The following is a 27,198-nucleotide window of genomic DNA, read 5'->3' as shown; positions in this document are numbered from 1 at the left end:
GGACTTTAAATTGAGTAGCAGAAAAGAAGTCAGGACAACAGTGCTGCCTTTTTAGAGTGCTAGAGATTTATGCTTGGGGTTCCCCCCACCTCCCCCCTCTTTTTCTGGGCTTTTAGGAGACCAATTAAACCAATTTTCCAGATGGAGACCACTGACCTTGAAAAGCTCCCATAAATGACAACAGGTCTCAAGCCTGCCCCATGCTGCTAGAGTTAAGAGACAGGGGAAAGCATGTCAAATCAGAGCATGCAGGAACAGCAACCACGCTTGTGTGCTTCTGCTGAACAGATGAAGAGGAAGCTCTTGTGCCCAGGAATTATCTGCTCAATTACTCTGCAAAGCAGGAGCTTATGTGCCAAAGTGGGCATGGGCAAGCAGCACCACTGAACATAGAGCAGGGGCACCAAGCTGCCCCCAGTCTTCTTTGTGTGGTCCTGAACTTTCCTGCTTTGGAAATCAGGGATCAGTTCCCAGAAAGTGCTGGACTCTTGCCACAGAACATCTGAGAGAGGTCAGGAGTTTGCAGCCCTGGAGCTCTGGGGAGAAAGATGGGCATGAAGAAAAGCAAAGGAGATGGGTTGTAGTGCAGTGTCAATGGATGGAAGCTTGGAGCTTTGAGGAAGATGCTTGGGTCCTGCCACTCAGCTCTCCCAGTGGCCATGGGAAAGGAAGAAAAGTGTATCAAAGATGCATGGCTCTGCCACTCATCCCTTTAACTAGACGAGGCAACTCACGGAGTTTTGAGCTTTGAGTTAACTCCTCGGGGCCACAAATGGATTGTTGAGCCATACTGAACCTTTTTTAACCTCTGCACACACTGCTGTGTGTTCAGCCCCAAGTTCAAGAGACCAGTAAACCAGCTGTGGATACAAGCTTTCCCTTTGCCCACTGGGAGACAGGAGAACAGCTATGCAGCATAAAAATCTGTGCTGAATGGCTCACTCATGTTCAGTTCTTCATGTCACAGGGAGGCCCAAGTGCCTTTCCAGCCCTGTTGTAGCTGATCTGAAGGACATCTGTAACATGTCAGCTTGTCATTTCTCTTTCCCTGTGGTGCCCCTTAGCAGAGCTGCAATATGCAAGAAGCAAGGAAAAAAAAGCCCTCTTGTTTCTTGCTAAGCTGGCTGGGGAAGTCTCTGCCAAAGCAACTAATAATGTCAAGCATATGGACAGCCCTGGAATTAACAAAAGGCAAAAGTTTAAACAGTTATTGCACAGTAGCAGTAATTATAAACACAGCAGAGCTGCCCACTCAGGCTGCAAATAAAGGCCAAAACCAGCTTCACTTTGGCAGACTTTGTAATTAAGTCTATTGACTGCTTCAAGGAACTTCTGAGACACTCAAAATGCCACCACCAAAGCTGCTCTGCATGGGTAATCCCACCACTGAGGCTTCCAAACCTATTCAAAGCCATGTGGAAGGAATCTAGGTATCTCGTGCCCTGCCTAATGAAAAGCCATCTGGGGCTTCATTTCACAGCTCCAAGTAGTCTGCAAGGGTTTGCAGATAAATAAGCTGCTGTCATCCACACCCAGCTGTCACCAGGTCAGAATGGAATGAGACATCCTCAACACAACCAGTGGCAGCGTCCCACGTAAAGGACCTGATGGGATACTCACACGGTCTCCTGGAGGCCCATTTGGGCCAGGTGGGCCATCAGTTCCAGTTAAACCCTATAAAAAAATGAAAGAAAAGCATAAACCCAGAGAAATCAGAGCTCCAGGAAATCCCTGCCACTGTCCCCAACACAAATCATGGGGATGCCAAGCCCCTAGGGAAGCTTCACCCTTTTATTTCTACTTAATGACAAAGGAACAAATTCCCAGGACTGTTCCCCATGCACTGTGTGGATGAACAGCACCAAATGGTCTTGTTACTGCTGTTCACTGAGTTGCTGTCTTGTAGTTTCAGCTGTGGAAGCTGCTTGAATGCTTCCTCTTGCCTGATGCAGAAGAAAATGTGTCAGCTAAAACCTCACCCCCAGTCAGCTACCGTGGCAGGAAGCTGGGAAGCTGGGGAAACTTGACCTTGTGCAGCTGCCTGCTGTAGGGCAAACCCCAGGGCAAGGCTCAGATAATAAATGAGGCTGAATTTCTGAATGAAGGCTCAATGAGTTTGCTCCAGAAGTGTCAGCTGATGCCCATATTGCTCCAGATCTGCCCAGTGCACCTCTGCAGAACTGCAGTGTGTCATCATAAGAGTTCTGTCCAACCAGTTATGCACCTCCAAACTGTTCTCCTACTCCTTCATTCAGTCAAGAGCTGCTTTCAACTCTTAACATTGTCTCCTGATGGGCATGACATGTAGATTCAAGACCCACTTTGCTTTCCCAGCAGACACAGAGAAGGCTGATGAGATACTTCAGGAAAACCCCTACGTGGCTATGTGAAATACTTAGAAGACACCAAAATACTCACATCCACCCCAGGAAGACCAGGCAATCCAGCTTCACCAGCTGCTCCAGGCTTCCCTGGTGCACCTTTTGGCCCCTAAACCAGGTAAACAGACTTTCATTTTTACCATCATGACAAGACACAAGCTACAAGATGGGGGTTCATGTGTTACTCTCCCAACATGCAATATTGAGGAATTCTTGCAAAGACATGAGCCTTGCCATGAATCCAAATCTAAAAGCTAATTGCATTGCACTGCTTTGGCTCAGTTCCACACACAGCTACTCATAAGGTCCTTCTAGTAAGGCCCTTTCTACCCAAAGTGCCCAAAGCAAGGAGCTGTGCCACCTAGTACAATTTTTAGCACCCCTTGGCAGGCTGAGAAGCTGAAGCAGGCCCAGACTGATGCCAAAAGTAAGCATGAATATGTGGCTTGGTGCCAGCTGTGTTATACAGGTGATAAGGTGAGCTTTATTTCATGCATGTCCTCCACCAGCAATGAAGCAGAATGTGGTTGTGCCCAGGACACAGTGCTGAGCACCTCCACTCCTATGTACCCCTTATGGAAATTCTGCTGCAGACCCAGGTGGAATCAAGCCAGCAAAGACTTAGCTCTTGTATATTGCTTCCTTCTCCAAAGAAGGAAAAGTCAACATCAACCAAAAATTACTTACTGGTGGGCCTGGCAAACCAGGAGGGCCTGGCTCTCCCTAAATGAAAGAGAAGAGACATCAGTGTTAGTGCTGAACTTCTTCCTCCTGACTTCCTGCAACAACGGTGCTCCCATCTGTCACGGTGCCCAAGCCTCCCTTCATGCACACTCCAAGATTCACCATGCTCAGCCTCATGAAGCTGATGCTCTAGATCCTGCTACCCCTAAAGCAGGAGCAATTTGGAAAGCCTTTTCCATGTCTACAGCAGCAGATTTGGTGGAACCCACATGCTCAGCTTCCCAGGGAGAACCAGGGCTTCTCAGCGGTGTCCAACACCTCCCAGACCTACTTAGGAATTATCTGCACGTGGGCTCGGCTGCAAGTGGGCCAGTGAGGAAGCCTGGATGGCTATCAAGGCTTTCAAAGCTCTTTGTGATGAGACAGAGGGCCACAGGAGCTGGGGGACTATCAGAAGGTGAAGAATGAACAATCTGTCTACACAGATTTCCTTCACAGGACTGAACTTTGACAGGAGAAGCAAATGAAGGAAGCCCCCAACTGATTTCCACCTAATCCAATTGCACAATCTGGATTAAACCCAAGGTTTATGAAACACTTCAAAACCACTCTTTTTTTTCCCCCCCTCCCTCATCCTAATGGAAAATAACTTTGAAGACCAGCACCAAAAGTCTTTGGGAGAGAGTATTTTTTAAAGCCTTTGCATCACTCCTAGCTCACCCAGCTGTAACATCATTCAGGAGCTCAGTGGAGCCCAGACAAGAAGGTATTTGTGTTTTCTTGTTAGTCCCCCAAAAGAAGCAATCATCTGTGAATAGCAGGAGCTTGATTGAAGCTCAGTTTCCCATCTCATCTCATGGAGAAAAACCATTTTGTGTCCCAGTTCCAGATGTCCAGATGAGGCCTTCCCCTCCCAGCTCGAGGACAGGACAAGGGCAGTAAATATTGTGAGAAGCTCAGGTGTCAGGGGTGAGCAGGGGGGAAGGGGCACACTGATTAACCCTGAAAGAAGAAAATCCCTAAGGAAAAAAGAGTGGCTATTAACAAAGCAAGGCTAGAAATAACACCACCCCCACCCTGGGCCTGCTAATTGGGCTTCAGAAGGCAGCAAGCAAAGGCATGGAATTTAGAGCATGTTTCTATATTTACCATGTCAGCAACTGTGAAGTCTGTGGGCAAGTCTCTCAAGAGTGGCTGCCTTGATTTGCTCAGGCAGGGATTTATGCACTGCAGTGGTCACCATCAATGCACAGAGCAGAGGGTCACTGAACAGAGGGATCTTTATGCTGTGGTTTGCTGAAGCAACTCCTTTGCTGCCCCTTGCCCACAGGTTTTCCATAAATAGTTATCATTATCATAGGTGGGGAAGGGCCCCTGCCAAGGAAATGAAAGGAGCAGTTCTTTTGCAATGAATGGTTTGAAAAGGCAGCTGGACATGGCAGGAGAGGTGGTTTGCTCCCTCCTCTATCACTTCATACTACCAGTTCCTTGCCTTTTATTCTTGCCTGCATGATGGCCATCCATACAGCAAGGCCACAGCACCAGCAGAGGCTGTTCAGGACCATCTTAAACCTTGATCCTGGCCCTGCTGGGCCCCTGCCAGACTCTGCAGGAGCACCAAAACTTCAGTCAGCTGAATCAAAAGCCTAAGCAGTTTTTACACCCCTAATGGCAGATCACTGGGAATTAGAGGCAAAGGAAATGCTCTCCTGGTGCTAGGGGAGAGGGAAGGAAGTACACTCCTTCTCAGCAAGTCAAGCCAAGAGAAGGAAAGTGTGTGTGGGAAATACTAAATAAAGCAGATTGATTTGTGGAAAGTGACAATTGCTTATTAGCAATGTGGGGAACTACAGCCCCAGAAATAATTCAGGGGAACTTGTGGATAGCTCTTCCAATCCCAAGATACTGCTTCTATTCTTGGGAGGGAGAGGGTTTGCTTGTTTCTGAGTAAGGAACATGAAGCATGCTAAAGGCTGCAATTATACAATCTTTCAGGGGGACTTAACAGTGCAGCTCCCCCTGAAAGGCAGGAATGAAAGCAGCAGCTTCTAGAAACTCTGCTGATGGGGTTCAGGCAAGGTTTGTTCAGAGGTGTCCTGAATAATTCAGCTGGGTGCTATGTACCACTCACTGCTCACGGGAAGGGACTGCCGAACGCTTCAGCAGCACTCACCCAGCTCCAAGACCTTTCAGTGCCCCTGTACTCAGCACTGCTCAGGCCACACCTGGAGTCCTGTGTCCAGTTCTGGGCCCCTCAGTTTAGGAAAGATGTTGAGGTGCTGGAATATGTCCAGAGGGGCAACAAAGCTGGGGAGGGGTTTGGAGCACAAGCCCTATGAGGAGAGGCTGAGGCAGCTGGGGTTGCTTAGCCTGGAGAAGAGGAGGCTCAGGGGAGACCTTCTTGCTCTCTACAACTACCTGAAGGGAGGTTGTAGCCAGGTAGGGGTTAGTCTCTTCTCCCAGGCAACCAGCACCAGAACAAGAGGACACAGTCTCAAGCTGTGCCAGGGGAGGTTTAGGCTGGATGTTAGGAAGATGTTCTTCATAGAAAAGAGAGACTGGCCATGGGAATGTGCTGCCCAGGGAGGTGGTGGAGTCCCCATCACTGGAGGTGTTTAGGAAGAGACTGGATGGGGTGCTTGGTGCCATGGTTTAGTTGATGAGATGGTGTTGGATGATAGGTTGGACTGGATGATCTCAAAGGACTTTTCCAACCTGGTTAATTCTATTCTATTCTTTGCACACAGCACTCACCCAGAGCCATCTGTGAAGATGACCCAGGTGGAGTGGTTTACAGAGTTCAGGAAGCTTGCATAGATGTGGGTGAGAAAAGTTCTGATTGTGCTTAAAAAAACCCACCAAAACCCACCAACAAACCACCACCTCATCACTAAAAAAACAGAAATATAATCATGGTTTTATTCTTTGCAGCAGTAGAGTGGACACAGCCACTGGGGCTCCACATCATCCTCTCCATGCAGAGCAGTGCTGGGTTTTCTGGGTCTTAGGTTTTGTGGAAGGCACTGCCTAGAAAAAATGGTAGCCCTGAAGCAGGGAGGCTTCAGGGCTCTGCTCAGCACTGGCCCCACCTGTGAATCTCATAGAATGGTTTGGGTTGAAAGGGACTTTTAAAGGTCCTCTAGCCCAGCCCTCTCCTATGCAATTCCTTAAAGGACTCCATGTCCTGTTGAAAAGCAGAAGTCATCTTGGGGCCTGTCCCTGAGCAGCTGGACCATCCCATGTTCCCAGGGCACCTGACACTATCTGACACAGGAAGGATGTAGATCAACCCTGTTCAAATGAGAGACTACTCCTGTAGAGCCACAACTCCTGCCTCAAACTGGGACTGCAAGACTTAGCACCTTAAATACTTCATTCAGCAATTTGATTTCTCAGGATTAAGTTCTTCATATTAATTAGATGTTGTTATTTGGTCCTGCCCCTCAGGGAGCCTTCCAAAGCTTTTAGCAGTGGCTAAAAGGTGGAGGTTCATGTGACCAGCATCTCCCCAGGCTCCTGTTTCCAGAAGTGATGCTGGTGCTGTTCCAGAATGAAGGTGTAAAACATTCTGCAGGAAGCAGGAGCTGGCCAACACAAGGACAGGGATGCTGCCTTTGATTGCCTGTATGCAGAGGTTGCTTACAACTCGAAGTCCAAAGGGCTCCCTCCCTCCTGCAAATCCTCTTTTGTTACTCTGCACAGGGCTTTGAGCAATCTGCCCTAGCTGCAGATGCCCCTGCTGACTGCAGAGTAGATGGCCATCAAGGCTCCTTTCCAAGCCACCCTGTGAGCCTGTACAGGAAGGCAGCCACCTTCTGCTGCAGCCCACCAGCCACACCGGACTCCCGTGCAGCCATCCCAGAGACTCACTGCTGCAGAACATCAAGGTGTGCTCTGCCCTCTTCTTTGCAACCTTTTATCACATCATGAAAGAAAAGGGGAGAGGAACCAGGTCTGCAGATTTCACTCTATGAGCCCAGAGTGAGATTTTCAGTGCATGTCTCTGTTAGTCAAAGGGCCTAGCTGCAGATCAATGAGGTTCTCTCTTCAGAGCAGCCTTGCTCCCAGAGCCACTGTGAAAGCTCACCACTGCAGACAAAACCCCTCTTTGTTCACCATATACCAGGGAACTCATATATCTTTTTTTTTTTTCACCTTCTTATCCAAAAGCAAATGACCTGCATGGAATGAATAGATTTAGAATACATAGAATACATAGAATAAACCAGGTTGGAAGAGACCTTCAAGATCATCGCGTCCAACCCATCAACCAATCCAACTCCGCCCAAGCAACTAACCCACAGCACCAAGTACCCCGTCAAGTCTTCTCCTAAAAACCTCCAGTGATGGTGACTCCACCACCTCCCCAGGCAGCCCATTCCAATGTGCAATCACTCTTTCTGTATAGAACTTTTTTCTAACATCCAGCCTGTATCTCCCCTGGCGCAGCCTGAGACTGTGTCCTCTTGTTCTGGTACTGCTTGCCTGGGAGAAGAGACCAACATCCGTCTGTCTACAACCTCCCTTCAGGTAGTTGTAGAGAGTAATAAGGTCACCCCTCAGTCTCCTCTTCTCCAGGCTAATTTGCTTTCCCCAAGGTTGTTTAAAGGCCCAGTTCCAACAAACTTATTTCAAAGGAGCTCTAAAACACCCTCCCCTGTTCCACAAGCAGCCCAGAAAGACAAGGACTACTCAGACTGAATATTGAAGTGGGAATCCTGCCTTTTCCATTTGATGTGGTCTTGCTGAAGGTCCATCTTCTCACCCACTGCCAACTACAGCACACAATTCAGTCCTTATCCAGCAGAAACACAGAAGCAAAATGTCTCATTCCCATGAAACAATCAGTTAGAAGTAACAGGACAAGTTTTTCTCCTCCAGTAAGTCCTGTGGTACAGTCTTCTACCTCTGCAGCAGGTATAAGAACTGCTCCTAAAATAAAGGTGCCCATTTCATTTGCACTCAAGGCAACTCATGAGGCAGATTCTGACCTCTCCTGTGCCACTGCAAGTTAGGGATAGGCACAGTGACCACACTGAAATAAAACCAATGTAAGTTACAAGGGTGTCCAGTGCTGCATATGGCAGTCTCTGAAGGCCTCTCTAGAAACATGAAGTGTCACATAAACCTCTCTGAACTACAGAACATGCAATGACTGGCACACATCACACCCATGCACTCAACTGCATTATGTCCCTCCTCTTCCCTAGACACCAGAAAAGAAATACTCTGCAATGCAAGCAGGGTCACAAATCCCAACCTCTGTCCTGAACTCTTTCTCTCCGGACAGGGCATTGATCCTGCAAAGAACCTGAGGCCACTCAGCACCTCCACTCACTGCTCTGACTCTGGCAAAACCAGGTCTCTCGTCACTAGGCTGGATCTCCAGGTCCAGCCACCTCTGAAAGATCGACCAAAGGCTGGGGCTCTGCCAGACAAGGGCAGCTTCTCTGCTCAGTGGGCTCTGCCTCTGCTCCACCCCTCTTGCCCTCCCTCTGCCATACGTCACTCACGTCAATTCCATCCTTGCCAGACGGTCCTGGGGGTCCTCGTGGTCCAGGAGGGCCTTGTGGTCCTACTCTCTGAAAGCATTAGGGGAAAGAGAGAGAAGAGTTTATTTTTGCATCAGAAAAGAAACCCCATGTGGGCTAAATCAGAAAGCAATGGCCAAGTCCTACAGCTTAACCCTGAATCTGCACTAACCCTCCATCCCTCAGGCCCCCCTGTCATGCTGGGTGGACTCAGAGGAGCTCAGGAGCTCAAGGCTCTTTGAGCACATTCTTAGTTTTTTCATCTTGTTTAACTAGTGGCTGGGAACCAGAGCTGGTTACTGGGCAGCAAATGGATGTGGCTGTATAGGAAACAGTTCTTACTGCCTACAGGCACTTTTTGGTTTGGGCAGAGGAGACAGTTAATTCCCAGCTCCAGCCTGCTGGGGTGATGAAAGAGCCAGGTGGACACCACTGAAGGCAGAAGGGGAAAAATCTCCTCTTTGAGCAGGAGGTCAGTTGAAAAACCTGGGACTTCAGAGAAGTTCTGAGGTGTGGGGAAGGAAAGAAAGGTCCAATAAGTGACTTCTGTATGGAGAGGGCTCCAGAGAGCAACTTGCTGTACCTTCAGTGAACAAAGGTTGCATTGTAGAAGCAGCTCTGCTCACAGCAGATGAGGGCAGCTCTGAATCCCCAAACCAGACTGCAAAAAATTCCTCACCAAGACAATGCAAAACCTCAGTGAGGAGTTACTTCCCCAGGCAATAATATAAACACCAGAGAGGAAAGTTAACTGTAGCTTCATGTCTGAGGTGAGCAAGGGTTAAAGCAGCTGTTTTACAAGTCTAAAATCTGAAAATTGATTGAGGGAGGGAAGAAGAAATTCCAGGTCAGATGAAGACCCAGATCAGAAGATAAATCCCACTGGCAGCCCTATCACTTCACTGTAAAAGCAAATGGTTTCTCTTACATCAACAGGTCTCCCCTTTTCCCAAGGCTTTATCTTTCCTGACTGCAGTCCTGAAGACTTTTACAGACAGCACAAAGCAGCACTTTCTACACAGTGAAGATACCATCTAAAGCTTACCCCTGTGGGTACAAAACCTGAGGGGCTTTTGCCAGGCACTCCCTGGCACAGGCAACAACACACTTTAAATCAACTTTAGCCTCCTGTCTATTGCCACATGTAATCCTGCAGCTATAACATACACAGATCACTAAGTCTTTACCTTGTAGAATTTCTTTCTTGAGCATAAGACATAAATGAGGCTTCTTACCTGAGCTGATGCTGTGCCTAATAGCTGACACAGAAAGAGAAGCCCAAGAGTGGAGAATCCAGCCATGGTGCCTAGGCTCTGCCTCTCTTCACTCCTCCTGGGCAGCTAAACACTTTCCCCTCCAGGGTCCAGCAGATCCCTCCTCCTGGGTCTCAGCTTACAAAGGAGAAACTCCTTGCCTCCAGATAAACCGGTGGCTCCAGCTGGAGGGGCAGAGCTCAGAACTAGCAAGAGGGGCTGAGCTGGGAGGAGAGAGGAGATTTGGGAAAGAGGTGGGAGAAGGAGGGGGAGCAGCAGTCAGTCAGGAAGAGAAGCTCTCATTCATGCCCTTCTGGGCAGCCCCAGCCTTGAGCAAACAGGGAGGGAGCTACAGAAAGGCCACACTCACAGACGTGCCACAGGAACAAAATCAGGCTGTTCCAGCTGAGATAAGTATGTTCCTTAGGTCTCACCTGGACCATTTCTCAGAGCCCATCACCACCTCAGTGCCAGACAGATAAAAAGCAAGAGAAAGAGAGAGTGTTATTCAGTGCCTGAGGCTATCTAACTTCACTAGAGAAACTAATCTACCTGCAATGAGTGCAAGAAGCACTACAGGGAAATGCACTTACTGCCTTGTGAGATGGTTTAACAACTCTGGAGATGCACTCACAGCTGCTCTTGCTGTGGGCTTTTCTTTTTGTTCTGTTGTCTTCCCAGGGAGATCTAAAGAATGACAACAGATTTCTTGAGAAAGTGATGAATCCTGACTGGAGGATGGATGACTGCTGACAGATACAAGAAATAAAAGGAGAAGCGTTCTGAGAGCCACAAAAAAAAAAAAAGAGGAACTGCCTTTGAAATATTTGCAAGGAAGGACCAGGATGACAGTTCCCAGCAAGGTGAGCCCACATGGCAATATATTCACAAAGACATCTCCTGCAAATAGCTTTGTGCTTCCCAGTATTGATTAAAGACATTTTCATCCACAGCAGGGCCTGGAAGTGGAGGCAAACAGTGGCAAGATTCATCAGGATTGAGGTGACACAGCTCAGTTAGTTAGCACTAGGAGAGAAGCAGAAAGAGAAAAGCTTAGAAACTGAAATCCCAGCTTTGGGTTTGGCACCCTTACACCAGGAGGTTTCTAGGAGCACACAGTGTGTGCCTGTCCAGCTCCCCAGGAACAGCTGGTTCCACCAACCTCAATAGAAGCATAAAGTTCCCACAAGATTCTGCAGAACAGGCAGCTGAGGGCAGAAAAGGAGTGTGTGTCTGTATGTCTCTGGATGGCTTCAAAGTAAATTGGATGCCTTATTAGACACCACAAACCTCAGGGGAGTGTGGTGCAGTCTCATGAACTGCTTTGCAGAGCTGGTACCACCTCCTTCATACTGAGGCCAACTGACAGGGAGAGAAGGCAAAGCAGATCCAGATTCCTTGGTCACACGTTGCTGCTGCAAGCTCAGCCTGCCCATGATCAGCAAGAGAAGAGCCCTGGGAGTATTCATCTTCAACTCCACCTCACAGGCCAAGGGGAGGACAAGCTCTCCTCTCCTTCCACATTCCCAGGCAGAGGGAGCAGAGCTGAAGGGACTCAGCAACTTACAGAAGTGATCACCCCAAAGACACTCTCGTGCTTGTGTCCTAGGCCCGCTAGACCAAAGTCCCCACATGCAGGCCAGGCAGCTGCCCATCTTTGAGAAGCTCTCAGAGCCAGCAGGCAGAAGTCATCCTTGCTGGCTCTCCAGAGCATCAAACACACAGCTGGGAAGATGGCAGCTTAGGGCCAAGACAGGAACATGGAAACATTTCAAAGCACATCATTAAACAAAATGGATGGAGTGGGGATGTCTTTCCCCCACAAACATTCCCTTGCCCACATTTCAGAGGTGCAGGAATGCTGAGCATTATCTCCACATGCAACTAGCACCAGGTTTATCTCATGGTGAGTCCACCAGACCTCTGCTTTATAGCTGAGTTTGGGAACACCAGACAGCCCCATGCAGCCACTTGCTGGAGATGCCCAAGCAACAGCAGATGGCTAGAGGGTGTGATGGTGATGGGGACAGATGGGGTCATCTCCAGCCCTCAAAGACGAAAAACCACAACCAACAAACTGTAAGTGCAAACTGGTATGCATCAAAGTCATGCTTTAATAGGTGACATTAACGTAACAGACTGCAGGATACAGCTCCAAGTGCTGGAAAACATTCTGTGAACTCACTGCAAACACCTACACCCAAAACTCTACATCTGATCATGACAGGGAACAGCTTGGCTTGAGCACTCCAGACTAGGGCTCACAGTGAAATCCCAGCAAACACAGAACCCAAATCACACATCACCATAGTAAGATTTATGCTCTATGCCCCAACTGAGCACAATCTTCACAATGAAAACTTCATTAAATTAAAAAAGTGACTAGAAATCTGTACAAAAAGCCATGATTAACAATTTCTTTTGAATCTTTTATGAAACATCCCCCCTTTCCCCCCCCCCCCCCCCCCACATCTTCAAGTATTTACATCTGTAGTTAAGTGTTGTCCTTACTGGCTATTCAACTCCATTTGCTCATAAGAAGAAAAGCCAAACAAACCAAAGCAAAAAACCAAACCCAAGTATTTCAAGAGCATTAAAAGCCTTCTTTCCAGCACATGTGACCATGAAGGATGGATGATAAGCTTGCAGAACTTTTACTCCCACACATGAATGTGGCATCCTACAGCAGGACCCACAGGGAAGGCAAGTCACTGATCAAATTCCTTGAAAGAGGAAACTTCCTAAGAGTTGTAGCAGAGAGGAAAAACCTGAACATTGTACAGCTGCTGCAGCAGCTCCATGGCAAGGAACCATCTCCTACACAAACCAAACAGCAGCTAAAAACCCCCAAACCAAACAAGCTGAGCAAACAGCAAGTCCAGACCTTCTGGCTCTTGAAAATGGTTTCCTCTGCTGTAAATCTCCAGGAGTAAAAGTGCTAAATTGTTTAATGCTCCTTCAGACTTGGCTGAATATTGTGTAAGTCAGGCACAAGAGCTAACAGGGAGGTCAGGAACATTAAGGCAGGCAAATAGCTGGCAAGGACTCAAAGTAAATTCTTGAGGGTTGTAAATAAATGAACCAGACAAGCATACCTCCTCCAATTAAAGTTTCAATTAAGTGCCCCACAAAGCCCAGTGGCTTCCAGACATGCTGCACTCCAACATGCCCTCACTGTCTGACACTCTGATCATTAATGGTAAAGCAATCCTGCCCTAACTAGGAAGTGGGAAAAGTCTGACACAACTAACTCCATGCAATGGGCTGGCAGAAAGGTGGCCCCCCCCAGGCCACTGAAAATGAACAGCAAAAATGCAGTGGCAAATGCTTGCTCTTGTTTTGGCAGCTGAGGAAGGCAGGTCCTTGAGCAGGAGTATCTGTGAGTGACTATCAAGGGTCTGAATGTGGTGGAAAAACCTTGGGGAGAAGAGCTCTAAACAGCTTGATGTGAAGTCTGAAGGTTTTTCCTCTTAGAAACCAGCAGATAATTCATGTTCTTAACAACCCTAACAAGCACTAAAAGAAACTTCTGTGGGGGATAAAGAGAACAAATTACTCAGCACTTTGCACCCTAGAGAACAGCATCTTTCAGGCAAACAGCCTCTTTGCCAGGAAGAAATCTCCCAGGAAGGGACAGCCTTTCAAAATCATCAACAGAACTTTAGTGGTGATAGAAAGGTCTGGCAAATTAGGTCATCCTTACATTGAAAATCACGTGTTTAATAAACACTGCACCAGCTCAAACAAGGAAACAGATCACTTTTCCTCCTCTCTTTAAGAAGGGATATACCAAAATTGAAGTGCAAAAATCCCCATTGCTCCAAGGGAGTCCTGAACATCAGATAAAAAACAGAGCAACAGGACACAGCCTGTCTGTGAGGGTGACTACATTAGCTTTCCTCTTTAGGGTAACCCAGGGGTGAAGTTACTACACATGATTAAAAACTGTGTGGAAGGAGGTCAGACAGGGGCTAGCCTGGATCAGCCCAAAGAAGTAGTTTATTCTTCTGGGTACTTCTGCTATCCAAATCAGTACAGCTGGCTCCTGGCAGTTAGGGCAGTGTCATCTCTGCTTGCTCCAGCGCTTGCCATGCTGGACTCACTCTGCTGCTACCTGCTCTTCAGAAGGCTCTGCTGCATGCTCAGAGCTTTCAGGTTGTTGTGTTGCAACCCCAGCACTGTCTTCTTCAGGACAAGTGGATGCCATGCTTTGCTCAAGACTCTCCAGAACTTGTTTCTTGCCCATGGCTTCTGCTTGCCCTTTTCCACTTGCATTTTCTACCTTTTTATGTCGTTCTACTGCATCTACCTCACTTTTGGCTTCCAGGAGCATGCTGTTACAGTGGTGCTGATCACCCTTGGCTGTGACTTCATCTGCACTCGACTCCAAGCCATCACTTACTGAAGAAGACAAGCCAGCCTCGGGGAGCTTGGAAGCAACCAGGGGTCTCTCAGCCCCACGATTTGCATCATTGCTACTCTTTTCACTTGCCACTTCCCTACTTGCATTTTTCTCACTGACACTTTCATTTTCAGCCTCAGTGCTTGCAGCAGACGGGTTTGACGTGGCACTGGAGGCAGAGGGCCCCATGCTCAGGTTTATGGCCAAGTTGTATGTTTTGCCTCTGGATGCTTTTCTATCAACTTTCCTCCGTTTCACAGCCGCGTCGGCGATCTCTGGCGCCGCTGAGTCTTTGGTGCTCACATCACTGTCTTCCAGCATCGCTTGGTCCTCCTCTGCTTCCGAGAGGGGGACTGAGGAGGGGACCTCTGCATCGATTGCACACTCTCCTAGGTTGCGGGCAATGTTTTCAATGTCAGGGCTTTTCAGGGCTCCACTCCTTTTAGTATCTGCCATATTTGCATCCAGCTTCCTCTTCTTGCTCTCCTTTGTGCAATCATTCTCCGCTGTACCTTGCACTTCTTCAGCATCGCTGTTTAAATCCTTCTCCTCCCGCTGGGTAAGTGAAGCTTCTTTCTCCTCTTCGCCATCTCCTCCCTCATTGTTTAAACCCTTCTCTTCCTGCTGGGCAAGTGAAACCTCTTTCTTCTCTTCATCATCTCCTCCCTCACTGTTTAAACCCTTCTCTTCCTGCTGGGCAAGTGAAACCTCTTTCTTCTCTTCCTCATCTCCTCCCTCGCTGTTTAAACCCTTCTCTTCCTGCTGGGCAAGTGAAACCTCTTTCTTCTCCTCATCACCTCCTCCCTTCAAAGCACATTCACTTATCTTCTCTTTGACATCATTATTCACTTCAGGCTGCAAGTCTGCAGCATCTCCAGCTTCCTGTTCCTGGCTCTGATCCTTTTCCACAGAACTCTCAGATTTTTCACCAGGAGTTTCCTGTTTATCTTCAGCCTTTTGGTGCAGCTGTGACTTGGCAGAGCGGGGTCTGTACTTCAAGAGTTTGTCATGCGGCCCCCACACGAAGCTGCTTTGAGGTTTGAAGTGTTGCCAAGCATAGTGCACCAGTTCCCTTCTCTCCCTTTTGTTTCTGATGGTGAAGAGGAAATAATCCAAGGCACTTTTCTTGACATTTGGTAGTGTCTCCTTAACAAGAGTTTCTGTTAGGAAAAACTTTACCAAGTGCACTTGATAGTGTTCATAACCCATCTCCCCCAGGCACTTCAGGATGCGAGTGATCCGCAGATTGTTGTGGCTGAACCTGAACGAAACAGATAAGGCAAGTGAAAGCCTCACAAGTCACTACAGACCTCTGGGGCAGTGCCTTACTGCCTGTTATCTGTTAAAGACTACTGACAATGCAGATGGGAGTATAAGCAGGCTTACATTTAAACCACCTACTGCTGCTGCCGGCCTTCAGTAGCACCTTCCTCACCCTTGCTGGGCTGCTAGGATTAACCTTCTCAACTGCTTGAAAAGCTTCTGCCTTTCTGCTTCACCTACCAGCAGATGACTGACCCAGTATTGTGGCTGTTAAGTCCAAGCAGCCCAATATCCTGTCCCTGACCCTGCAGGGTAAGCCTGTAGAAAAATGTAATATGAGCATGCAAGGGTGCTGCCAGAAATTCCTGACTTAGGGGCTTAAGCTAGACACAGCTTTATTTGTCTTTATATTTGACAGGCTTCAAGTGAGTTTTTCTTTCAGGAGTATGCCCAGTCCTTGCAGAGCCCTTGTTAATACCCCTGGGGTTCTGGAATATGAAAGGTCATCAGTAGCTCTAGATCTGTAACAATATAAGAACACCACCATCAATCTGCAGAGCACTTCTTAACCAAGGACTCAAAGCCATTTCCACACATTGAGGCAGCTTTATAAACCATCAGGGAAGCCTATGGCAACACTCTTACTTTGTACTTCAACAGAAGGCTACAAAGGCAGCCTGGCTACCTGTGAAAATATTTCAATGATTCCTGCTTAAAATACAGTTTTAAAACACAAGCTCTGCCACAGTGAATCTTAACATGTCCAAGCCTCTTTCATATCTCAGGAGGCCAACATGAAGAACACCTGCTGTTAACAGCTGCACTGGATATAAAAGTGTGCTGCATCACACCCATCCCAGGTGGATAAAACAAACCAGGTGAACAGAGAGGGACTTGGTTTCCCCCTCCCAGGAGGAGGGGTCCCCCAGGTCAAAGGTGGTCTATTCCACTCCCCCTTCGTGTCCAGCAAGCCTATAAAAAGGAGGACACTGATAGCATTTGCTCTCTTCTTCTACCTCCTCTGGTCTAAAAGACATCAGCTGCTGCTGGTTTCCTGTACTGGCCATGTGGTTGGGCCTGGCTTTCCCTCTCCAGGCTGCATCCATGCTTCTCTAAAGGACTGAAATCCATGTACATCCAGGGAAATACAAGGCTATCCAGGTCTGGTTTTGTGTGTTTTCCTATTCATCCTTAGCCCTTACCCTTGTAAACCCTCCCTGTTACTGCTAGATAAATATGCTTTGTTAAAAAAATTTACTTCTCTTACTTCCAAGCTGACTCCAGATTACTACTTTATTTTTGTAGCTCCGCCTCCATCCCTTTTCCCTACCCTTTATTTTCCCCTTTCACTTTCCTTATCAGGGAAAGGGGGGGAGGCAAGGGAGGAATTATCAATTTGCTATCATCTGAGCTCTTCAACTCCAGTGAAGGCTCAAACCACAACAAAAAGAAAACCAGTCTCAACTAGTTCACTTGTTGTACTCATCACTAAAGTCACCTAGAGCGTGGTGCCCTACCCTCAGAGGCTGAGACAAGTTAAAAATACTTCAGAGCTAGCTCATTTTTTTTTTTTTTAAATCAACAAAAGCCTCAATTCCTCAACAGCTGAGGATTGTCTTGACTTTGACTTTTGTTGCTTCTCAGAGAAGCTCCTGGAAGTAGCAAACAAGCAGCAGTATAAACAGAAACTTACCGATTCAAGTTTTGGAACCGTTCAGCCCAGTTCTCTGCTCTCCTAAGCTCTCCAGTTTCCTCATTGACCAGAATGATTCCATAAAATCTCAGCATGAGCTGGTAAGCACGTACAAACCTCTGCATCACTTCCTTGGACCTCTTAAAGGCCTGAAAACAAGACAGACCAATGAGCACAAGGTGCAAGTCCCAACTTACTTGCGCCGGTTCAAGTGGCACCTGAGTAATCATCAAGGCTTGAGAGGCTGAGAGAGTTAAGGCTGTTCAGCCTGGAGAACAGGCAGCTCTGGGGAGACCTCAGAGCAGCCTTCCAGTACCTGAAGGGACCTACAGAAGAGCTGGGGAGGGACTTGTTACAAGAACTTGTAGTCTTAGGACAAGAGGGAATGGATTGAAGCTTGCAGAGGGGAGATTTAGACTGGAGATTAGGAAGAAATTCTTTCTGGTGAGGGTGGTGAGACACTGGAACAGATTGCTCAGGGAGGTTGTGGATGTCCCCTCCCTGGAGGTGTTCAAGGCCAGGGTGGATGAGACTTTGACCAACCTGGTCTCATGGAAGGTGTCCCTGCCCATGGCAGAGGGGTTGGAACTAGATGATCTAGGTTCTTTCCAATCCAAACCATTCCATGAATCCATGTCACTGTTTTGTTTGCTGGTGTAGCTACACGAGACAAATGCTGAATAGTGTTGGGGTGAGCTCCATTCACAGTTGGGCCCCAAGGAAGCAATGTGAAAAGCCCACACCTCAGATATAAGACATGAGGAGATCTTGGGTATGTTTAGTTTTTCCCTAATCAAATAAAGGCAGAAACTTTCAATACCTGGATTTCGTTCCAGGTGAGTGGTCTGGCATGCCTGTTCATCCCACGCTCACGTAAAGGGAATAACCTGAAGGGAAAGAAACTTTCAGCCCAGATGAGCAAATCCAACATCCTATCCAGGGCACCCATTTTGATAAAACTAAAAACCACCCCAAAAGATTCCAAAAATTGTCATCTGAGAGGTGTATCCTGGAGAACTCACACCTCCACTGACACAAAAGTAACTTACTATATAACAAATCTCTCCCATAAAAGCACTGCCTACACCAAGAATCCTTTGCTTATTTGGATCTCTCGATGGTTGCCCTAATACTTTGTGCTCTCTACAACTACCTGAAGGGAGGTTGTAGCCAGGTGGGGGGTTGGTCTCTTCTCCCAGGCAACCAGCACCAGAACAAGAGGACACAGTCTCAAGCTGCACCAGGGGAAGTTTAGGCTGGAGGTGAGGAGAAAGTTCTTCCCAGCAAGAGTAATTTGCCATTAGAATGTGCTGCCCAGGGAGGTGGTGGAGTCACCATCCCTGGAGGTGTTCAAGAGGGGACTGGATGTGGCACTTGGTGCCATGGTTTAGATAGTCATGAGGTGTTGGGTGATAGGTTGGATTGGATGATCTCTGAGGTCTTTTCCAACCTTATTGATTCCATGATTCTAAGTTGTAAGATCAAGTGTGGCTGAAATCTATTGCCACAGCTCGACTGGAAACCTGTGTCTCCAGCTCCCCATGCCAGAAGAACAGAAGTCAAAAATAAAGTTGGATACAGGTTATACTTAAGAGTAATTCCCTGCCTCTTTGGGAAGCTGAATTCAAGAACACAAACTATTAAAAGAGGCACAAGTGAAGACAGACACTGCATTCATGCACAGTTTACCACTGTATGTAAGAATGGTTATCTTCCAGAACATCATAGTTGTTCTTCCAACATTCAAGCAGGGTGTCAATATACAAACCTGAAAAAAGAGGAGTCAGGCAAGAAGAAATTATATCAAATTAAAGTTAGCCAGTCACCCCAGGAGGCTCATTATCCAGGACCAGGGCATCACATGAAGGCATTAGCTCCTCCAACTGAGCCACCTGAGGCTGAGAGCAGATCTTCTTATTGCCAACAACTCCCTGAAAGGAGGTTGGAGCCAAGTAGGGGCTGGTCTCTTATCCCTAGTAACAAGTGGTAGGATGAGAGGAAATGGCCTTGAATTGCACCAGGGGAGGTTTAGATTGGACATTAGGAAAAGTTTCTTCCCTGACAGGGCTGTCAAACACTGGAACAAGCTCCCCAGGGAGGTGGTTGAAACTCCCTTATCTGAAGGCGTTCAAAACAAGCAAAGATGTTGGGTGATAGGTTGGACCTGATGACCTCTGAGGTCCTTTCCAACCTTATTGATTCTCTAAGCTCCTCTTGCATGCACCCAGCTGCAGCAGAGTTGCACCAAACCCAAGCTACTCACCGTGGGGCAAAAAGCGAATCTCGTTTTTGTAAAAGCTCAAGTTCCACATCTCTTCCTCCTCCTCATTTTCTGATTCTACCAAGCCCTGGAGATGAGAACAAGAAATCAGCAAGCAGCAGTCTTTTCAAAGGCACTATTCACTTCCACACATCTCCCTGCTTTCCCCTCAGCTTGCCTGGTGGTTTCTCTCTAAATCCTTGAAAGGCCTTTCGGGAAGGCAGAGCTGGTTTCCAGCGCACCCCCACACGCACACCGTCCCTTCCCCCTCACACAAACAAAACCCTTGCAAGGTTCTGAGCCTGCCAACGTAAAGACAAAAGGCTGCCCACAAATCTAGAACGTGTTCCTAAACATAGCATGCAGGGAGGAAGGCCTCAAGGGGATGCTCATCCTCATTTAGTCAGTACCAGGTAATGATGTCTGTATCTCTGCAGGTCTTTTGCCGCGTTCCAGTTGCGACTGCCCGAGAGCTAGAGGAAAGAGACAAATCAGAGGTCCACAATAAAGTTGTCCTCTGCAAAATAACCAACCCCAAACCCAATCCACTGACTGAATTCAGCATCTCTCACACATGTTCCCTTGCCTACCACTCCCCAGCACCTCCCCAAACCAGCCCATTTGTTACTGCAGTTGTTTTGCTGCGTTCCTGAAGACCTCTTTGGACTAAGAGAAGTTTGCATCACCTCCTTTAAACAAAATATTTCATTTTCTCTCTAGTCTTACGATTAAGGTCTTTACTTTTTATGCATCCCAGCTGGCTTTCCCTACAGAAATGGTCAGAACCAGCTGGAAATCCCAAATAGCAAAATGCCATTTTCTTCCTCCACATAAAGGTTTTAAAACATGACTAAATAAGCCCTGAGTCACTACAGACCCTAGTCAAGGCAGAGAACAGATTTTAAAATGGCAGAATTGAAGATGCAGAACTATCTGCCAAATTCAAGGGTTTCATTCCCTATAGGCATTGCTGAAATAGAGAGTTTACCTTTGCTTCATGCTTAAGAGCAGCCTTGCTGATTTAGCACTGTGCTGATCTAGACAGTAGACAATAATCATAGAATGGTTTGGGTTGGAAGGGACCTCCAAAGGTCATCTAGCTCAACCCCTCTGCAGTCAGCAGGGACATCCTCTCCTAGAGCAGGTTGCTCAGAGCCTTGTCAAGCCTGACCTTGAGTATCTTCTGAGATGGGGCCTCAACTACCTCCCTGGGCAAACTGTTGCAGTGTTCCAGCACCCTCATGACGCAGAACTTGTTCCTAACATCCAATCCAAATCTTCCCTTCTCTCACTTCAAACCATTGCCCCTCATCCTATCACTGCAGGCCTTTGGAAACAGTCCCTCTGCAGCCTTCTTCTAGGCCCCCTTCAGGTACTGGAAAGCTGCTATTAGGTCTGCCTGGAGCCTTCTCTTCTCCAGGCTGAACAACCCCAGCTCCCTTAGCTAATGTGCCTGTGTGGCTCAGGCTATTTATTTTATTGGTTTTCTGTTCCAATCTTCATCTTCATTATTGCTTATCTCTATATGTCAAACCTACCTGAAAACCCCTCTGGAACAGTGGTGATGAATTTGATCTTTGCTCCTAGAAACAAAAGGCATTGAGTTGGAACATTTTGAAACCAAACTTCACTAATGAAATATATATATATATATATATAAAGTAAGAATATCCACAGCAGTGACTCACAACATCCCTATTAGTTGCCAAGTGACAGATTTATCTAGTTACAGCTGAATCTACTTGATTTTTATTCATAATTCAAATTGCTATAGAGAAAAAAAACCACACAACTGTGGTGCCATGTCCACCTGACAAGTAGGTGTCAGGTTCTCCTCGTTATACAAATGTGCTGAATTCATTCCAAATGGAGTATTTAGACAGAAATCACAAAGAACAGCTTCATTTCTCTCTCTGAACTTCAGAGAAACAAAAGCTGCAAGTATGCCTTAATTTAAAAGGCATTTTAACTGATTTACACAAATTCTCTCTTCTTTTTTTTTTTCCCCCTACAGTGGCTTAGCTCAATGAGAAGAGATCTTTGTTACGCTTCACCAGCCACACAGAGAGGTCTAATCTTGCTGTGGGCTGAACTATCTTGTCCCAAGCCATGAAAGCACTTAAAAGGGTTCTGTAAAAGCAGAAGCACCAAAGTGATGGCTCCTCAGGAATAAAGGGACCCTTCCCATGTGAAGCACAGTGCAGAGTTAGAGCATTCAGTGGCAGCTCACAGCAAAGGCAGGGGCTGTGTGGAACAGGGAGAAGAGGCACAGGCTCTGGTAAAATAAGCATTCTAAGAAACTTAGAAGAAAAAATGGCAGCAAATACTCTCCCAGGTGATTATTTTTAGCTTCATTTGATACCTCTCAACCTCATTTGCACAGAGGAAAATGAAAAAACACAATCACTTTCCAGACAACACTGGCTTATTAATTATTAAGGCAGGAACCTGATTAGATTTTCCAACACCTTGTTGTAATGAAGTCATCCATTCAGCCACACTGCTGATTGTTAACACTTGAAATTTATGAAGCATGCACAGTCCAACAGAGGCTCTGAAGATGCTGTGGGGACTGCAGCATCTGTAAGGAGGAAAGGCCAAAAGACCTGGGGCTGTTAGGACTGGAGAAGAGCAGACTGAGAGGGGATCTTCTCAAAGCTGATCAGCATTGAAAAGGCAGGGTCAAGAGGATGGGAACAGATTCTTTTTTGTGGTACCCAGCAACAGGACAAAGGCCAACAGGCACAAACTGGGACCCAGGAAGTTCCACCTAAACATAAGGGAGAATTTGTTTCCTGTGAGGGTGCTGGAGTCCTGGAGCAGGCTTCCCATAGTTGCTGTGGAGTCTCCTCTGGAGAGATACCAAACCTGCCTGGACATTGTGATCCTGTGCAACCTGCTGTGGGTGACCCTGCTGTAGCAGAGGGGTTGGACTGGATGATCCCCAGAGGTCCCTTCCATCCCCCACCATGTTGGGACTTTGAGATTTGGGAGATCAAACCTTTATTCACAAAAGGAGGACACCAATGCAGCATTTTTTCAATGACATTCACACACTGTGATTGCCCTGTGCTTTGGTGGCAGCAATTAAATAAAGCTCAAGTTGGGTTTTTTTAATGGAATAACTTGTGATGACCTAAAATAATGCCTGTCTACATTGCAACACATTTCCTTTTGATATGTGACAACACAGACCAAAATAGGTGGCAGAACTTCCCACAGCCCATACAGGATTAGAAATCCAAGCACTGGTGTCCATCCCCAGAACCTACCCAGGAATGCACCACACAACTATAAACACATCTGACATCCAGGCAAAAAAAGCCAAGTGGCTGAAAACAGAAGACTAAGAAACAAGTTCAGCCAGAACAGATCAGCATTTTTCTCTTCTTCAAGATGGGATTTGGCACTTTGAAGTCCATCAGTGCTTTTGACTTTTAATTTCTGAACTCCAAAGATGAAATGCTGATCCATGTGGAATTATTGACAATTTTGTTCCCAATTACAGACAAATCAATCTCCAGATATCCTGTACTCTTAAGGGTCTGAAAAATAACATCCTTTAACACAGTCAGCTGGGACAGGCTACCAGTAGACTGGCTGCAGTTTGGAAGAACAACTGGTTTGCTGAAGACTAAGACTAAGCCTAAAGACAGAGACAGGTGTAATGCCATGATGCTTAAGGCTTGTCTAGGAAGAAGCTTGATCCAGGAGAAAGGCATTATGGAGCAGAGCACTGGAAAGAACAAGATGGGCAAGCAGACAGAGCAGAACTCAGCTCTCTCTCCAAGCAGGTGATGGTCTTGGGTCTCTACAATAAACTTGTTTCTGCCACACAGAAGCATAACCTTCCCCTTCTTTCCAGGTTAGAAAGATAAACTGAACTGCAAGACTGAAATTTGCATGCATTAATCAACCCCCCTTATCTCTTACAGCACTGACAAGCAACCTAAATGGATTTTTCCTCAAACCTGCAACTCATCAGACAGAAAGAAGCATTGCTGTGCATAGAGCATGAGGAAAGCAGAGAACAAAGCTAACACAAACAGTATTTGGCTGAAAACTGAAAATCAGCTGCAGCCAAAAGGGATGAAGTGGACTGTGAACAAGGCACAGGGATGAGAACAAGGAAAGAATCCAAGGAATAGCAATCAAAACCTCTTGCTGATGAGGAGTTAGAGGGCAGAACTGTAAGCCTCATGATTAAAACATGGCTCTGAACAGCAGAACATGAACCCCATGCAATAAGTAGTCATTTTTTTTTTTTGAAAATGAGACCAAACTCCAAGGTTTTCAACACTTAGAAGCTAAAAGCAACAAAATGCCAAAGAGCTGACAAGACAACCTGCAGGAATTGCAAACTACAGCTATGGGGTAGTTGCAGAGACACAAGTGAAATGCAAAGACAAAAGGAGAGCTTTGAAAGCATGGAGTGAAAAGAAGAATAATAATAAAAAAATTCTAACCTCAGTATTGAAAAAAAACCTTAGCAGCTTCTGCCACAAAGTATACCATCTAGGCTGAGGGGAGAAGAAGGAGAATTAGTGTAACATAAGCAGAAGTAGGAACTGAGTTTGGAAACTGCCTTGGGCAGGTTTGTAAAGGTATAAATGGCTAAGCAGAAGATTTTACTGGTTCTTTTTTTTTTTTATTCATTCTCACTGCCCTTAAAAATGGTTCAGGCACTGTCAGAGGTGACTACACATCTGTCACTGAAGGGATAACTCCTCTTTAAAGATGCAGAGCAATATTCCAGGGGCTGCAAGTCTCAGGGGTAACATTCTCCTCTGTAAGGCAAAGCTTGGAAAGTCCACTCACTGGACTGGAAAAAAATGATCCTTGCTTCTACAGCTGTCACAACCCAGAAGTTGCTCTAAATAAAAAAAAACCAAACAGAACAAAATAAACAAATCTGAACAACCACCACATTCAGAAAGAACAATCCGAATGTTCCAGAAGCAATAAAAGTTGTGAACAAACCCAGGACTCCAGCCACCTACAACACTGACAGGGTGCCCTCAAACAATGCAAAACACATCAAAGCAAACCCCTACCTCTGTCTTGAAGCGCTACAGCTCTTCCACCTAAAATACTGTGATCTTTCACAGCCAAGGCCCTCACTATGTTCTCTGCTGTAAACCCCGTGAAGATGCAGACATGGGCATGAACATCTGTTGCATTTCAGCTTGGATTTTGTTTGCAAAGAACCGTGCAGTTTTGTAGGAATTCAGTGTCTGGAATACTCTGTTGCACAGATTCAGTTTACCTTTTCAAAAGGGAGGTTATTTAAACATCTCAATGCTTATGGAAGAAAAAAAAAAAGAATATTCAACTCCCTTAATAATGCACTCACTAGAAAGGCTTGTCTGCCTGTTTATATTCTAAGACTATGGAGGAGTTACTGAAATGAAACTCAAGGACATAGTTTCTCTTTCCTGGAAAGGGGAGGAGTTAAGAGACCGTAGTGCGTTTCAACTCACCCAGAAGACACTGCAAAAGACAGATGTAATTTTGCATTTGCCAAAGCAAGGCTGTAGAAGAAATTACTGATGCTCCATGCAAAGCTCAAAAAGATTACTGCTGAAGGCAGGAATCTCAGATAAGCCTCATCAGTCCCTCTTATGTCAAACTAACGTTATGTTAAAGGCACCAGACACAAGTGTTCACATTTTGCAGCACTAACTCATCCATTATAACTGAAAACATACCTGCAGCTTTTAAAACATCAATGGGCTTTTTGTTTGGCCTTTTTTTCAGAGTTGTTTTAACCAAAAGCCCGAAATCTAAATGAAATAAAAGATTACAGCTCCTTTTTGAAAGGGAGATGTTATGTGATGGCTTTTTACCCATGGCACAGAAGAGTACAAAAGGTACAAAGATAGCAACAATAAAGGTGAAAGGAAGGAGCTGCTGAAGAACACCAGTGTCATAACATCAAATCCAGGGGCTAGCAGTAGGCAGTGAGCTGGCAGGTACCACGCAGGAGACAGAACTGGTACTTAGGGGGTGGAGTATCCAGACTATTGGGAATAGTGGGGAAAGAAATATATTAAAACCCGGCTCACGGGAATCTAATGGGCATATGAAGTCACAGCACACCTTTGCCCTCGCTACCCTCAAAGCTCGGTTCTTAAGGGGCCGCAGGTCTCAGCTCTTTGAGGATTTGCTTCATCAAGATGAGGACAGAATTATAGTCTAGCAACCACTGCCAAGACAACAAACCTCGGGGTTCTTGTAAGCCTTTTAAGCTGCTCCAGCTCCTGACAGAGAATCCGGATACTAGAGAAGGAGCCCGAATACAGCGACTGCACACAAAGTGAGTGGCCTGAGAAGATCCACGCGTGCACACCAGTCTCAAAGTATCCCGGTCGGTCCCACGGACTGCAGTAGCCCTGGCAGCACCACTCCAGACATCTAATCGCTTGACTCTGGAGCCGCAAGGGAACCGCGGCGAGCGGCGCGGAGCAGGAGCCGGGAGCGGCTGAGGAGCCCGAGTAGCTCGGGGTGGGCAGGGAAGACACTCTCTTATGCCGCCCCACCTCGGAGGCCCTGCTCTGTGCCCTGCTTCCTCTCCGGGGACCCTCACACGGCTCCGGCACCCACCTGGGCCTGCAGGGCGCCCCGCGCCCAGCTCGACACCGGCTGCTCCCCCACATCCTCCGGCTCCTCCTCGGCTGCCGCCTCCGCTCTCTCCGGCTCGCCGCCTTCGCCATCCTCCTCTTCGTTCTCCTCCTCTTCCTCCCAAGTGGAGTCGTACTGCCAGAAGCACGCCTCGTCCTCCGGGTCGTCCTCCTCCGCCCTGAAGCTGAACCAGGCCGCCATGAGAGCGGGGCGGGAGGGGAAAGGGAAAGCGAAAGGAGCGGAGGGGGCCGCCCGCCCGCCCAGCACAAAGCCGAGCACGTGGGGGGGCGGGGGGGGGGGGGGGAACGGGGGGACAGGAGGCACCGGCAGGCCCCGCCCCCTTACGGAGCAGCACCTCATTGGCGGGCACCCTGTTCGGCGCACCTCATTGGCTGGCGTCCACGTCGCATCGCGGTCCCTGCGCCCGCCCGCTCCCTTTCCTCAGGTAGCCGTGCGGCAGCGCATCTCCGGGATCCTTCCTTGTGGCGTGTCCGCCTGAGGAAAAAAATGTAAATCTGTTCTTTTTCATCTATCCTGTCGCTGGGCAGCAGCATGGGCTCCTGAACAGGCTGTATACGCCTCGCCCAAGCCACACAAAGCGACACCGGAGTAACGGTAGCTGTCGTCATCCCCTCTTGATCCACTCACTTTGATGACAGATCTGTAAACGACATAACTACTGCTAGTTTGATAATACCAAGTAAAATCGTGTTTTTCTTACACATCAAAATAAAACCCTGAAGCTTCCTTACATAAAATTACAGAAGTTCAATTTGTACCCACCCAGAAAGCCTTTGAGACACCTGTAGCATCTCTACTGCAAACAGATCCACAGAGCTCTCCAGCTAGCAATGTCATGGGACATTTCTGCAGGGGTTATTAGAGCACAGCACTGAATTCAAGGCATATCATACCTTCTCTATATTTCAGACTCTAAATCAGTGAGCATCACACTGTGAAAGTGGTTGTAGTGGTCATCACTGCAAGTTGTGACCTAGAGCTCACCAGCGTGCAGGGGAGGGAGGAGAGGTGAGCTGCCAAAAGACTGCAACAAAAACTTCATCTCCTCAACTCACAACTTCTCAACTGCAGTTAGAACTGAGACAATCC

At 47.2% G+C, this 27,198-nt stretch overlaps 1 protein-coding gene and 1 long non-coding RNA gene across 2 annotated transcripts; both read right to left on the bottom strand.

Annotated features, from left to right (window-relative positions):
- Window positions 1-1,619: 1,619 nt before the first annotated feature.
- On the bottom strand, window positions 1,620-8,666 carry LOC128898589 (uncharacterized). The gene is made up of 4 exons (XR_008462904.1): window positions 8,579-8,666; window positions 3,069-3,104; window positions 2,419-2,490; window positions 1,620-1,674 (listed from the first exon to the last, which is right to left on the bottom strand). It is a non-coding gene; the product is annotated as an uncharacterized LOC128898589 (long non-coding RNA).
- Window positions 8,667-13,844: 5,178 nt separating this feature from the next.
- Window positions 13,845-26,358, bottom strand: OGFR (opioid growth factor receptor). The gene is made up of 8 exons (XM_054173639.1): window positions 26,071-26,358; window positions 21,006-21,050; window positions 19,878-19,940; window positions 19,471-19,555; window positions 18,897-18,975; window positions 18,028-18,094; window positions 17,208-17,356; window positions 13,845-15,512 (listed from the first exon to the last, which is right to left on the bottom strand). The coding sequence occupies exons 1-8, from the start codon at window positions 26,287-26,289 to the stop codon at window positions 13,949-13,951; spliced, it is 2,271 nt and encodes a 756-aa protein (XP_054029614.1). The 5' UTR covers window positions 26,290-26,358; the 3' UTR covers window positions 13,845-13,948.
- Window positions 26,359-27,198: the final 840 nt, after the last annotated feature.

The sequence above is a fragment of the Dryobates pubescens genome, chromosome 26 (assembly GCF_014839835.1).
Source record: "Dryobates pubescens isolate bDryPub1 chromosome 26, bDryPub1.pri, whole genome shotgun sequence".
NCBI lineage: Eukaryota > Metazoa > Chordata > Aves > Piciformes > Picidae > Dryobates > Dryobates pubescens.
The sequence above is the reverse complement of the archived record's forward strand: the minus strand, read 5'-3'. Positions and strand labels throughout refer to the sequence as shown.